We start from the raw sequence: 14,365 nt of genomic DNA, 5'->3' as shown, positions 1-14,365 counted from the left end.
GACGTCTTAAGATGGGACACAAGAATCGACGAATTTAGTCTTGAATCGATTTTAATTATTCACACTTTTTTTTAAACATCTCTGGAGAATTTAGGTTTTGAGCTTATCTGATGCTTTTGTTTATTTTACAACACTGAGGAGTTTTAGCTTTGTTTATTGTACTAAAGATGGAAATAAAACCGTAAACTGTACACCTCAGACTTCCAGTACAAATCAGACCTGTCATCTACAGAAATACTGATGATTCCTGCACAAAACAAAAATGGTGCCTTTAGAGGAATATTTGCCCAGTTTGTGCAGAAGGAAGTCAAACGTATTCGTGAATTTGAGTTGCTCAGATATTCTGGTTTTTCTACACTAGTGCCAATGTGAGCTCTGCACAGGATTTCCTGTTTGCTGTTACCTGCTGTCATGTTTTCACTGTAAATTTGTTTTTGTAGGTCAGGGTAAAGAAGCAGATGGTGTTCATTTTTATACCAGAAGTGTATATTATTATTACCTGTAAGTGTTTGATTTTCAACGTTCTTTGCTTGTATTCATGGTGCACATCTCAGTAAAAAGGACCTTTATTGCATATTTAAACATTAACACATTATTGTAAATCAGCTGTGAGACGATCCTCTGCAGGTTGTTTAATCATTTATGTTTTAGAACAAATGCCCCCCTTCACTGGGTAGAGAGGAGGCTGCACTCGGGGCTCTTGGCATTCACATCTCCCCAGTAGGGCAGGATGAAAGGCAGGTGGGCCAGACGACTTTCCAGTAAACCCCACAGGCGCTCGGCCACAAACTGGTTTCCCCTTTCTGAGAGATGCAGCCCGTCAGACAGGTAGACGGTGTAATCCTAGAGGGATCAGGACCAAATGTTAGCTGCTATAATAGTTATAAAATTATACATTTAGGCATTTTTTTATTTTTAAAGAAGGTGAAAAACTAAAATGTGAAAAACGAAGGAAGTGCAAATGTTTTATATTTTAAATCTCAAAAGTTCTTGAACTTCTTTTTCATTTATCGACCATTTGGCTACGAAATAAAAGTCTAAAGTAAGAAGCTATGTCTCTGTTCTTACAAATGGAGGACAGGGTTAACTCACTTGTCCATCTTTTTGCATGAGTGCCCAGAGATCTAGGACATCTGAACCACACTGACGGGCTGCCTGGATACAAGCCTGAGCATACTGTCCCACTACAGAGTTGTGTCGATTGAGAGGACACCCTGAATGAGACGCAAGGCGGGACACAAACACTCAGCCTTAATCTGAATCAACACAGGAAATAGTGGCGACTCAAGGTCACCTTTGAGAACACACTCTTTCTCCCAGGATGGCTCATGGAGAGGAGGAGGAGTGATGAAGATGACTTTGTCTGCGGATATGCCAGCTGATGTCAGAAATCTGCTGATCTCCTTCAGGTTCTCTGAATACTCCTGCAGAGGGACGTGCTGCTGTGGGTTCTCATCTGGAGGAGGCCAAAAGTCCATGAGTTGATGTAAACAGCATTAAAATCTAGATCTGTGTGCTGGAGAATAAAAGAAGCATCCAGTCAAGCATCTTGATTAATCGAGGCTGTACCTTCCAACGAACAGTCGTTGGCTCCAAAGAAGACCGTAACAGCAGCCACGACTCCTGGGTTCTGGCTCTGGATGAGACGAGGAAGTACAATCCTGGCCCATCTGGAGTTGTAGCCAGACAGTCCTCTGTTTACAACGTCACACTTTCTACCAGGGAGGTAAATTTTAAATTCCCACATCAGTCAAAGGCACAGATAAGTCATCATAGTCCTAATATTATTATTTTATTTATATCATGTGGTGCGTCAGATTTAAAGTTATATAAAAGCAGGATCTCTAAATGAAAACTGGAATAAATTCAAGACAAAAAATGGTTTAAATATGATACAAAAAGATGATAAATTTATTTGACAATATCTACCTGATAGAACTGACAATTACCATCACACACACCGAAATCTTAAAAAGAATAATTTAAAAAGTATGATACACGCTGGATTTAAATGACAATATTACTGTTGTATAATTTATCGTATTAAATATTTAAAAAATTATCAGACAAATTAAAGCTGCTGGTTAACTATGTAAAAAGGATGCAATTCTGAGCTCATGTAAAACAGCCCTAAATTATTAAATTATCTTTTTTTAGCTAAACTTTAAAAATGAAATTTCCAAAAAAAAATAAATAAAAATATTTATGTTTATCAGCTGACCTGGCAAGTTTGTTGGCAATGTCTGCTCCCCACCCGTTGGGTTGAAAGGAAAACTGAAAGAAATGTACAGCCTAATGTTAACAGGCCTGCAGTTAATAAGTGAGAGTATATCGGCCAAGTGAAGTTTTAAAACCACATGTGAGAAAATAAATCAGAATTACCTGAGTGATGGAGTCGCCGAATAAAACAACTTTGGGACAAATTATTGGACTACACTTGGCCATGATGCATCCTGTCAAGATTATTGGCGGAAGTGACCAAAAAATAAAACAAAACCATGATTTTCTAAAGCTTAAATTAATTAATTTAAAGTAAATTTAGTTTAAATTTGCACAATTCCTATAAAATAACTAAATATATTTCGAAATATCCTTAAACCAATGTTAAACAACAGAAATTCCAGCAGCTTTCCAGTTCTTGCTTTTACTTTGAAGGAGAAGTCTACGTGCTACACTGAAACTCTTTCGTGTGAACTGCAGACTTTCGACATAGTTCCGTCTGGATGCGCCTGAAAACTGAAGGTTAGCTAACACTGTAACTAAATACTACAAACAGATGCGGATAATTTTAGAGACGCTCTTTAAAACAGTGTTAGAACAGACGTTTAAAAGCTGGAGGTGGCTTGTTTATTAATGAAACCTGTGGGTAATGTTTACGGCGCGTGACGCTGTAAACACGTGAAAACAAAAGCAACACCGCTGCCTGTGTGGATAGTTCATTTGCGCCCGTTGTGACGATGTTCGTTAATATAAGCCACGCTAAACAAAAAGCCTTAAAACACTAAAGTATATTGGAAGTTACAAACACGTATCTGTTAAATACGCTGTTATAAAGCAGCTTTGTGGTTTCTAACGAGCTTCTGATAAATAAAGATGTTAGCAGGGGCGAAATCAAAACTTAGTGGGCATCTACCAGTTTTGCCCCCCTTGAAGTCGTGACTACGCTTCTGTTACCACCCAGTATCATGAGTGTGAAAGAGACATATTTAAAGGTTAATTTCAGTATTTTTGATTCAGAGGGATGTTGCAGCGTCCGAAACCCACTGACTCCGAAGACGACCTCCTGAGAGAGCAGGAGCGCTTCCTGACCTCTGGTGCTCCATCTGCTGCAAGCGTGATCCGCCGTCCTGACAAGAGGAGAGGGGAACCTGGAGACGGAGGAGAACACAGCAGGGAGAATGAAGGAAATCAGAAGGACGTGGTCACCATAGAAGGTTGATCAGACACCATTATAAGGGTATTTCATGATTTTTAAATAAAACAAAACAATATTTATTTGTTTTCTTTCGTGTAGATCTTCCAGATGAACTCCCCTCTCTGACTCCAGCCGCTCCCAAGAAGTCCCGCTTCAAATCCAGTCGGGTCACTTTTGAGGATGCTGAAGAGAGGCTGGACCAACATGATACTCACATCAGTGCCGTTCTTTCCAGGATTGTTGTCAGTGTCTTTTATTAATTGGTTTTGTGCAATCAACAATCTATGTATTTGTCCTTTATTCCTTGTTTGGAAAGATATCATTATATTTTTCTTTAAGGAGAGAGATACCAGCTGTGCACCAATATCTCTGCCAGTATTTACAGACCGGGCGTTCCCCAAGGTGCTGCACCGCTTAGAAACCAGCAGTCAGGTGAATGCATTGGTGTCTAGTAGATGCAAAATATCTAAACACATATAATGGGCCTGAGTTACATTATTTATTTTTATTGTAATTAACTGAAAGGAACGATATTGTATAAAGAAGTTAAATAAAATAGTAACAGAAGATTCTGCTGGTTTTATTTCCTACAGGTGCCACCTTTGTTGGTTAAAGGAAAGAAGAGCATCTTTGCTCGTCAGATTGCTGCTCAGAGATTAAAGGAGGAGAAGAAACCTTCACCTCCTTCCTCCGAAGCACCTCAGGATCCTGAGTCCAGACAGCAGAGTCTCCTTCATGATGCTCACAGTGACCCAGGTCTTAGTGATGATGCTGGTGATCGTACGCTACACTGAACCTTATGCTAGAACAAACTCACTTTCACTGCACGTCTCCTGATTCTTACGTCACCTGTGCACTCAGGTCCCAGGTTGGTGTTTGGTGATGGGCTTCAGAGTCCAGACAGCACAGGAGAAACCATGAGGATCCACAAGGAGAACCAGATCAAGCTCCAAACCATGTCTCAGGCTGAGATCATGGAGGAGCAAAATAAACTCCTGTCTCAGCTCGGTAAGGAGGGATGTGGTTGGCATCAGAACCTTTATGGTTGCAGTGAGTTTTTAATCCAAAACTAATTCGTTATGTCTGCTTTCCAGATCCCAGACTGGTGGAGTTTATCAGATCTCACAAAGCTCAGAGTGTTCTGTCCTCTGATTCACCATCCAAACACACCACAGAGAAAAGCAGCAAGAGAGATCCTCCTCCTGAAAATCTTACCACAGGTTCTTCCGGTGCTGCTGTTCCTTCCCAAGAGGTGGAGATGGAGGAGGAAGAGAAACCAGCTGTTACTGGTATGAGTTTGATCCGTCTTGATTATCGTTCCTGTTGTAGCTCTTCCCGGCTCATTGTGAGTACATGTTTTGGGGCAGCAGTAGCTCAGGTGGTAGAGCTGGTTGCCCCATGATCGGAGGGTCATGGGTTCGATTCCAGCTCTTGCCAGGGGTATTCTGCTGTTGTGTCCTGTGTTGGTGGTGGTCAGATGGGCCGATGGCGCCAAATGGCAGCCTCGCCTCTGTCAGACCGCCCCAGGGCGGCTGTGGCTACATGGTAGCTTACCATCACTGGCAGTGTGTGAATGTGAGAGTGTGTGAAAGCGTCTTTGAGTGTCCTGAAAAGCGCTATATAAGTTCAATGCATTATTATAATTATTATGTCTATGAAATCAGTGAAGAATCTTCCAGTAAAGCCGCAGAGGGAGTGGGTTCATATGGATAAACTAGAGCCAGAGAAGCTGGAGTGGATGAGAGACTTACCTTCACCGAGGAAGAAGGGAACCAAAAAGGTGAGGAGTTAAGCTGAGATGTGCAGCTTGGTTGGTTCCTGGATTTAAGCTCGTTTTACACATGAAAACTGTTTCCTTGACTTGTTTGAATGTTAATGAACATTTATGTGTCTTTAAAGGCCATGCAGGCTCGGTTCGACTTTGTAGGGACCTTAATTCCACCTTCTGAGGATCTGCCGACCCACTTGGGACTGCATCACCATGGAGAAGAGCCTGAGGTCTGTAGCACAAAGTCAACAATAAATCAATCCATCGTTTCTGATTTAAGTATATTAAAGTCAGTTTAAGAAGCCTTGAGAAAGTCACTTCTAAATGACTTTGTCTTATCTCTATAGTGGTGTCCCCCAGGGATCTGTCCTGGGGCCACTCCTATTCTCATTATACATGCCACCACTAGGAAGAATTTTTGCTAAGCATGAACTTCAATTTACGCTGACGATGTGCAGATTTATCTCCCAATTAGTCCCAACTCCAACTCTAACATATCATCTCTACCGAGCTGCCTCATTGACCTCCAACTATGGCTCTCCGACAGCTCACTGCTGTTAAATGAAGACAAAACTTAGTGTGTTGTTTTTACTCTCTTAAACCACCCAGGTGTCCTTGTGACCATCCTTGGTCAGTTGGCCGTTAAATGTAAGCAACATGTTAGAAACCTTGGTGTCATCTTTGATGAACACATTAATTTCGACAAACAGATCAATGCGGTAGTCAAGTCAAGTTTCTATCAATTTAGGGCTGTTTCCAGGCTGAAACCATTTTAAACCGCCCTGACCTGGAAAAAGTCAATCATGCCCTTATAAGCTCACGCATCGGTTACTGCAATGCTCTGTATGTCGGTTTATCCTCCATCGCTTGTCTTCAACTAGACCAAAATTCTGCAGCCTGTCTCCTCACTAACACACCTAGGCGGAGCCATATTACTCCCATTCTCTTAGAACTGCACCGGCTTCCTGTGTTTTTCAGAATAAAATTCAAAATCATAATGTTTACGAGTATCCATGGTCTCGGTCCTGCTTATCTCTCTGACTCTTTTTCCATACGTTGGCAAACACGGTCCACTAGGTCAGCGGGGACGCTTTTTCTTGGAAGTCCCTCGATCTAGATGCAAGCACCGGGGTGACCGCTCTTTTTCAGTCGCGGCTCCAGCAGTCTGGAACAAACTCCCCGATGACCTGCGTTTGACCTCTGAGTTGTCTTTGTTCAAGCTCAAGCTTAAAACCTACCTTTTCCAACAGGCTTTTTATCAGTAGCTATCCTCTCTTGGCTCTCTTAATCTCTTTTTTTAGCTTACTTATGTCACTCTATATGTTGTATTTACTTGTATGTTATTGTTTTCTGAGTTTTTACTTGCGCTGGTTTTATGTAATGTCTTTTATTGTTATGTCCTGCAAAGCACCTTGGTCACTTTCCATGGTTGTGGAAAGTGCTATAGAAATAAACGTGATTGATTGATTGATTGATTGATTGATTACTTAGAAAGTGTTTTTGTTGTTGCTGTTTGTGATGTTTCCACAGCGAGCAGGTTACTCCCTGCAGGAGCTCTTCCTGTTAGCTCGGAGCCAGTTTATCCAGCAGAGAAGTCTGGCTCTCAGCACTTTAGCCAACATCCTCTCAAAGGTACTCACACACACACACACACGCACCCACACACACGGGTGCTTAAACGTCTGCCTGTGGTTCGCCCTCCTCAGGCTCGTGCTGGAGCGTACCTGTCGGTTCTGAACGGCAGCGTGGTGTCCACGCTGCTCGACGCCGGGCTGCTCTTCCTGCTCCGCTTTGGGCTGGATGACGGTGTGGAGGGTGTGATGTCTGCAGCTGTGCAGGCACTGAAAGCACTCCTCGTGTGTGCAGAAGATGAAGTAAGATGAATCCGTCATTTTATTGGAACACGTTGTCCTCACTCAGATTCCACACACAGAAGTAGTCGTAGATTTTCTGTTTCAAAACATCCGTTATGTTCAGATGTAGAGAGAAGCTAACCTGTAGTTAGAAATGTTGGACAAGTCTCTGATAAAATGTGTGACCTCGGAGTTCTTCTGCTTGTCCTGGATCTGTCTCAGGAGTGTCTGGATTTCACCTTCTCCTGGTTTCGCGGCATGGCGTCCTTTCCTCTGCTGCCATTTGCTCAGGAGGAGGAGGAAGATGAAGAGGATGAAGGTCTGGATGAAAGCATGAAGGAGACGGCAAAGGAAAAGGAAGAGAGGAAGAGTGATTATGAAGTTTCCAGACAGGATGTAGTGAAGGTAAAATCATAATTTATTTTCATGTTTCAGTCTCTGTAGATGAAGACTGACGTGTGGGTTTGTGTTTCAGGGCCTGCTGAAGATGAAGCTCCTCCCCAGGCTGCGCTACATTCTCGAAGTCGTCCGACCGTCACCTCCAGTGGTTCAGGACGTGCTGCAGATCCTGACACGGATCGCCCGACACTCCTCGTCATCCGTCACGCAGGCATGCTAACGCAGATGAACAACGTAGCTTCCTTTACCGGATGTCTCCTTCATAGCTTCTGCATTCCTCTCAGGTGTTGGATTGTCCTCGACTGATGGAGACGGTGATGTCCGAGTTTCTTCCCGCTTCCTGGAAGTCATTGTCCCTCAATCCTCCGTCTGTTTATGGACTCCCACTCGCCAGCGCCATGAAGCTCTTAAGGGTCTTGGCTTCCTCCGGCAGACACACCTGTGCCAGACTGGTAACTGATGTCAACAAATCCTTCCAGATGCATCTTCACCGGGTTATTCTGTAGCATATGATTAGAGGGGACCTCTGTTCCTGGTTGTTAATAGATAGTTCATCATTAGCTGGTTTCTTTCTCTTTTCAGTTAAATTCTCTGGGAGCGAGGGAGCGTTTGTCGTGCCTCCTGAGTGCCGATCCCAGTGAGCTGCTGCTGGAGCCGAGCGAGGCTCTCTCCATCACCACCGAGGCCTACAGGCTGTGGGCCGTAGCAGCCGCCTACGGACAGGCCTGCAGGCTCTACATGTGGGTACAACGCGACCCTGTGCATGGTGGCATTATTCTTATAGATTATTTATCAGGGATGTCCCGATTCCGATGCTGATCCGGGTCACTTGGATTAGGTATCTAATGATGTTGCTGCTTTTAAAACTTCCGTGCTTCACAAACTTCATGCTAAAAGACCAACAAAGTCACTCAAACTAATAGATGAATGTTTCTGTAGAGGATCACAGTGTAGGGAGACACTCCATCTGTTTGTGTCATTCTCTCCGCAGACTCAGGCCCTTACATCACCAGTTTATGTCTGTAAATGCTGTTTTTACCTGCTGTCCCTCGTCCTCTTCACAGAGACCTGTATCCAGCCTTAGTGAGGACACTGCAGTCCATCCACAGCCTCCTGTCCTCCTCAGGTCCTCTGCTGTCCCTGCAGATCCACCGTCTGCTGGCTCTGGTGTCTCTGCTCACACACGTTACACACACAGCTGGCTGCCATCAGGAGCTCCAGGCTGGAATGATCTGGTACTGATGGGATGATGGGGTCTGGGTTTTTATGTTTCTTTATGCTGTTTTCTGCTTTCATCACAGCGCTCAGGGCGAGGAGTGCCCGCCTCCGCCTCCCGTGTCCTGGGGTCACGTCACAGGTCTGCAGGCAACCTTGTTGGGACATCTGAAGGGTTTCATCAAGAGCCTTGATGATCCGGCTCAGAAGGATGGCAGCTTGGCTCTGATTCCTGCGTATCTGGTCTACCTACAAGCTTACTACCATCAGCTCTCCAGACAGGTTTGTTTTTTCTGTCAAATGTGAAAACAGTTCATGAGAAAATAATCTCAACTGGTACTTTTAGAAGACCCATTTGTGTACATGCTAATGATGATCCACAGAACTGCTTCAAGCCGGTGGAGACGCTACAAGAACTGGAGCTTCTCACTTCTGAGGTTCTTCTCCCTCTCACGAGTCACTGGGTCGTTCACGATCTAATTAAAAAGCTCAGGTACACCGATTCGTCATGCTAAAGCAAACTGATCATACATGTTTTTTTCCTGTGTTTGTAGCCTTCTGGTTTACTTCCTGTTTCCACTCTAGGCCCTCCTCAGTGGTGTGTAACATCCAGTCCAGTCCTCCAGGTCCAGACACTACTCCTAACCTTCCTGGGTTGGCCTGCCCAGGATGGAGGGATCGTCCTGGACTGGTTGTTCCCAGCTCCCCCTTCCCTCTGTTGACAGGACTGGGACTCCTGCTGGAAACAGTCACAGGGATCCATAAAGGTCTCAGCATCAAGGTAGATCCTTCAGAAGACGGGTTAAAGGAAATGTTCTTGCTTTTTTTTTTTTATCTGATTTTTCCTCCTGCTCTTTAGTTCAGTGGCCTGCTGGTGTCGGAGCCAGTGATTGGTTACCTGCAAAGCTGCAGTCAGGCCACGCCTACTCTGTCTCCCAGCAGGGCGTGGCTGCTCCGCCATGAGCACCACCTCCTGTACCTGCTGCTCAGACTGGCACAAAAACTGGTGAGTCATAGTTGAAACCTGCTGTTTGCTTTTGTTTTTTCTTTTTAATGTTTGTTTCCCCCTCTACTGGTTTCCTAGGTTACTGTTGAGTCAACTGTAGCGAACCATTCCTCACTTTACCACCAGGTGGCACTGGTGCTGCTTCCCTGGTTACTTCCAGGCAGTGAACACCTGGCACACGAACTGCTCTCCAGCATCATCTTCAACAAGCAGTTTTTAACGTAACCGTCCTTTTTCATCTTAGCTGATTGTCCACAGATGCCGCCGTTTATTTGACTCTTCGTGCCTTCTCGTTTGGTTTGCAGCGAGGGACACAGCGGAGGACCTGAGGCCGTGGAGCTGGAGGAGCTGCGGCTGCACGAGCACACACACCGAAACTCCGCCCCCTCCCTCCAGACTGTCGGTGCTCTCCTGAGAGAAGCCTGCACCCAGCTGCCCTCCATACGGGGCTGCTTCCTCACGCACCTCGCCCACCTGGAGCCGTCTGTGCTCGCATCACGAGACGCTTTTCTGGGCCGCAACCCGTGGATCAACTCCCATCTCCTTCCAGAGCTCAGCGGCCCCACGGTGCCCTCCGACTGGTGTTTCCTCCCGCTCATCAGCCTGTATGAGCAGACGGGGGTTTCTGCCGGCGGAGGCCTGGCGGTGGAGGAGCTTCCTCGTGGGGCTCTGCAGGCAGTGACCCACTGTCTGCAGTGGCTGCTGATGCTGGAGATCTGGAGGGGGGAGGCTCTGAAGGTGCAAAACCACAAGTCAAGGCAACAATTTTGTAAAGAATCAGAAGGAAAAAACATTTTTCTGATCAGTTTTGAGTTCTTCACTCCTGCAAGATGCTGAAAAACATCTTTAACGCAAACAAACAAATAAGAAAACATCCGAATTCCTTTTAAATATGTTTAGCAGAATAATTCACAGTAGGAACAATAGTTGATGCTTGCATCTTCATGTTTTAGTGAAAACCGCATGTGTTTCCTAGATGATCCTCCCCGTTGCTAAGCTGGCCCGCCTGTCCTGCGTCTTCCTGTGTTCAAGTGACTTGTTCCTGGAGAGGCCAGTTCAGAAACTGACCTGGGGTCTGTTCAGGCTGCTTACCAGGTCTGGTGAAGATAAAGCTCTGTTCTTGTCCAAAAAGATCCTCTGCTTCCTTTAAAATAATCTATTGTTTTGTTTTGGTGTAGGAAGTCCAAGCTGGACTCGTTGGACCTGGATGTGCCCCCCCCGGGACTCGCCTCCTTCCACGACTTGTACACAGCTCTTTTGACTCAGTATGAAGCCGTATCGTTTGGAGACCGCCTGTTTGGCTGCTGGGTGCTGTTGCCCCTGCAGAGGAGATACAGCGCCACCATGAGGCTGGCTGTGTTTGGGGAACATGTTGGGATGCTGAGGTCGCTGGGGGTCACCCTGGATCAGGTTAGTCCCTGAAAATGAATTCAAACATCTTTTTTTTTTAACTATAACTTGAGTCTCACTCATGTGTGTCTCTACATCTGAAGCTGTCCATTCCCATCGAGGCGTTCACCTCCCCCCCGGAAGACTCCCTCCCTCTCCTCCGTCTCTACTTCCGCTCTTTAGTGACGGGGACGCTGCGGTCCTCCTGGTGTCCTGTCTTATACGCCGTGGCCTTGTCTCACGTTAACTCCTTCGTCTTCTCCCAGGATGCTGCGGCACAGGTACGCCGCTGATTCACACACACACACACACACACACACACACACACACACACACACACACACACACACACACGTCTCTCTGGGAGTCGTTTCTCTGGCTGAAGCTGAGGATGCGAGACAAACTTTGCCGTGCAGCGATGTTACAGATGCAGCTGGGCTTGTGGTTGGAGCTCAGGCATTTACAAAGTTCTATCAACATTTTATTTATCAAATAAAAGCTCACTGAACACAAGATGCAAGAATTTATGAGCCAAACCAAGTTTTTCATGTTGTTGATAATGACAGTGAAGCAGAAACAACACTTTTTATAGCAGTGCACCATTAAAACTGGGCCAACAGCATCAGAAGTGCTCGGATTGTAAGAAGTTTATTGATTCGTCATCTGATTGCTGCTGAAAAACATTCTTATGGTGTGAATTATCAGTAAATAAACTTTTTTTTTATCATAGGCTATATTATAAGGTAATTATGACTCATGTTGTCCTTAAAAAGTGGAGCAATGGTGCCACGTTCTGACATAAATTGCAGCTTTGGTTAAAAATGATCAAATATGATGGTTATAAGTTTAGACGCTGTAATTCTGCTGCAGCAATAGTTGAACCAACTACAGAGTGAGAAAACATCCTTCAGTAATATTAATATCATCCTCACTAAGATGAAGCTGAACTCCAGAGTCTTGACAGCTGGCGGCACGTCGCCCCGTCTCGACTTTTTCCAGGGGTGATGATGGCTCCTGTCTCCCAGCACCTGCTCTCGGTCTGAGGGGGGAGTCCCAGACCAGATCTCACCTCCTCAATCTGTACACATCAGTGACACGTGTCTGAGACTTTGAACGTTTTGTTCTTTTTCAGGAAGTGGAAGCAGCTCGACAGAGCATGTTGAGGAAGATCTACTACCTTACAGATGAGGTACTTCTGCCTCAGCCTCTCTTTTCTCTCCTGCTCCTCACACTTCAAGCTGCTGTTGTTTGTTTTCTTTGTTGGCCTACTAGCTCCGTTTGAGTTTGATTCTCATTGTTTGCTAGCGCCTCTCAGACCCTTTGGCAGGTAGATGCACCTCAGTGTTTCCTAAGCTTAGCTCAGTCCAGCAACTGAAACAAGATCAGATCCAAACAACATTTTCAGGAGGTTCTGCTGTCCTTTAAGCTTGATTCATGCTTCTCCGTCAGCTCCGCAAGGGACAGACACGCACGGATTGACGGAAGCGTTTTGCCCTCATACTTCTCGTCTCCTGGGGAGTGTTGCAAAGCAATTCCCCGCCAGGACAACAGAGGGCGTAGCGCTGTTCTGTGGTATCCTGTCATGTCTCCAGTCCAAGCTAGTGTGTTTATATTGTGTTTTTTGTATATAAGGGACTTTTTAACACAGACAAATTTGTCTCTCATTCTCCCACCTCTTCATGCGCTCGCCACCTCTAAACCCACGTTTCCTGTCATTTCCGTCCACAAATAAAACGCTTGCTGCGCATCTTTTCACTCCTCCAGTCACGGGGAATTAAACGTTCATATTTTAGAGTTTTTTCGTGAGGAATTATTCAGGCTTCTCCGTGTCTCCCGCTAGTTATCCTCGGCTCTCTGTATGTTTTTGAGGGCGCAATGGCAGCGGTGTAAACAACAGCGGCGTCCTGACCAATAATAATAATATTAATAATGCATTGAACTTATATAGCGCTTTTCTAGACACCCAAAGACGCTTTCACACACTCTCACATTCACACACTGCTAGTGATGGTAAGCTGCTTGTAGCCACAGCCGCCCTGGGGAGGTCTGACAGAGGCGAGGCTGCCATTTGGCGCTGTCGGCCCCTCTGACCACCACTAACACAGGCAAGTTGGGTGAAGTGTCTTGCCCAAGGACACAACAGCAGGATACCCCTGGCTGGAGCTGGAATCGAACCCATGACCCTCCGATCATGAGGCAACCCGCTCTACCACCTGAGCTACTGCTGCCCCTCACAAGCTTGCATTCTCCGTCTCGACGGACGGATGTTTCAAAAAGTGGGCTAGACTCTGTAGGTACTTGCGTGCCTGCCGGGGCCCTACGCAAGGACGGATAATGGCGTTGCGTGTCTCCGCACTGACGCAGACGGAGAAGCATGACTCAGGCTTGATCACTTACACTTTTTTTAATTATCTAAATGGTTTGAAGTCTCTGCGACCGGAGCTAGACACATGTTGGTCCGTGCTCATTTACTACATCCATTAAAAATGGGATTTGAATCGATTAGCTGCCGTCTGATTGTCATTTTTACATTATTCTGGTGACAAATTATATTTATGGGACATTTTTTAAATGTGTGCCTTTCATTTAATTATAAATAAGATGTTAGTTATTAGTTTACTATTTGTTCTTCTGATGGCTGATTTTCTTTGATTGTTTTACTAAATATTTAAATAATTGGATCATTTTTCAAACACTTTTTGTCTCATTAACATTTCCTGATTTTTGCCATCCAAACTCAAGAGTTTTAACAATCAGTATTTAGTATTTCTGTTTTCTAACTTAATGCTCTCCACAGCCGCTCCACGTTTGGTCTTTAACGGTTCTGGAGTCACCTGCAGGGTCGAGCTGGTTCACACCGAGGCTTCTTCTCACTCCTCATATCTCATTTCCAGGTGTTGAGGAACCACTTGCTCCTTTTCCGCCTGCCCCAACAGCACCTCCAGCTCGGCTTTGACACCTACGAGCAGCTGCCTCCCATTAGGGCGAAGCGTCTGGAGATCGTTCTCCGTCTGCAGGGTGACAAAGGAGACAGAGAGGAGCGAAGATCGGAAACGTAGCACTGAAGGTTAGAGGGGATGAGCATCGTGTGAATGAACAGACGGGGGAGAAAAGTCAAAAGGTGATGGAAGACTCACCAAAACGGTTACAGAAACATTTCTGAGCCCCACATCAGAGCCAGGCTCGTCCAGCTATGCAGGACAGTTGACCTGACTGCTTGTTCTGCCACAATCAGCGGTTTTTATCAAGTACAGATGGGACGTGGCGCAGGTCCCATCTGTACTTGTGTCTTTTTGTGACTCCGGTGTTTTTCCAAAGCA

General features: G+C 45.4%; 2 protein-coding genes across 4 annotated transcripts; one reads left to right on the top strand and one right to left on the bottom strand.

Moving 5' to 3' along the window:
• Positions 1-550: 550 nt before the first annotated feature.
• Positions 551-2,660, bottom strand: iah1 (isoamyl acetate hydrolyzing esterase 1 (putative)). Its single transcript, XM_015970003.3, has 6 exons — positions 2,383-2,660; positions 2,222-2,274; positions 1,570-1,715; positions 1,295-1,456; positions 1,093-1,214; positions 551-843 (listed from the first exon to the last, which is right to left on the bottom strand). The coding sequence occupies exons 1-6, from the start codon at positions 2,443-2,445 to the stop codon at positions 667-669; spliced, it is 723 nt and encodes a 240-aa protein (XP_015825489.3). The 5' UTR covers positions 2,446-2,660; the 3' UTR covers positions 551-666.
• Positions 2,661-2,664: 4 nt separating this feature from the next.
• Positions 2,665-14,138, top strand: rpap1 (RNA polymerase II associated protein 1). 3 transcript variants are annotated; one of them, XM_015969997.3, is made up of 27 exons: positions 2,665-2,742; positions 3,238-3,434; positions 3,515-3,657; positions 3,755-3,847; positions 4,009-4,171; positions 4,277-4,423; positions 4,510-4,704; positions 5,080-5,195; positions 5,315-5,413; positions 6,714-6,815; positions 6,890-7,057; positions 7,259-7,441; positions 7,512-7,646; positions 7,720-7,887; positions 8,018-8,175; positions 8,500-8,670; positions 8,737-8,932; positions 9,034-9,143; positions 9,236-9,431; positions 9,510-9,656; positions 9,735-9,877; positions 9,962-10,394; positions 10,633-10,751; positions 10,835-11,066; positions 11,150-11,326; positions 12,178-12,234; positions 13,940-14,138. In XM_015969997.3, exons 2-27 carry the CDS (start codon positions 3,242-3,244, stop codon positions 14,102-14,104), a joined length of 4,209 nt encoding a protein of 1,402 aa, XP_015825483.3. In that variant the 5' UTR covers positions 2,665-2,742; positions 3,238-3,241; the 3' UTR covers positions 14,105-14,138. The 3 variants fall into 3 exon arrangements, with proteins under 3 accessions (XP_015825483.3, XP_015825482.3, XP_015825481.3); XM_015969996.3 differs by having other exon boundaries at positions 4,009-4,189; XM_015969995.3 differs by having other exon boundaries at positions 4,009-4,195.
• The last annotated feature ends 227 nt before the right edge of the window (positions 14,139-14,365 follow it).

This window comes from Nothobranchius furzeri, chromosome 18 (assembly GCF_043380555.1).
Source record: "Nothobranchius furzeri strain GRZ-AD chromosome 18, NfurGRZ-RIMD1, whole genome shotgun sequence".
NCBI classification, from domain to species: Eukaryota; Metazoa; Chordata; class Actinopteri; order Cyprinodontiformes; family Nothobranchiidae; genus Nothobranchius; species Nothobranchius furzeri.
Note: the sequence above shows the minus strand (reverse complement) of the source record. Positions and strands in the feature narration are given on the sequence as shown.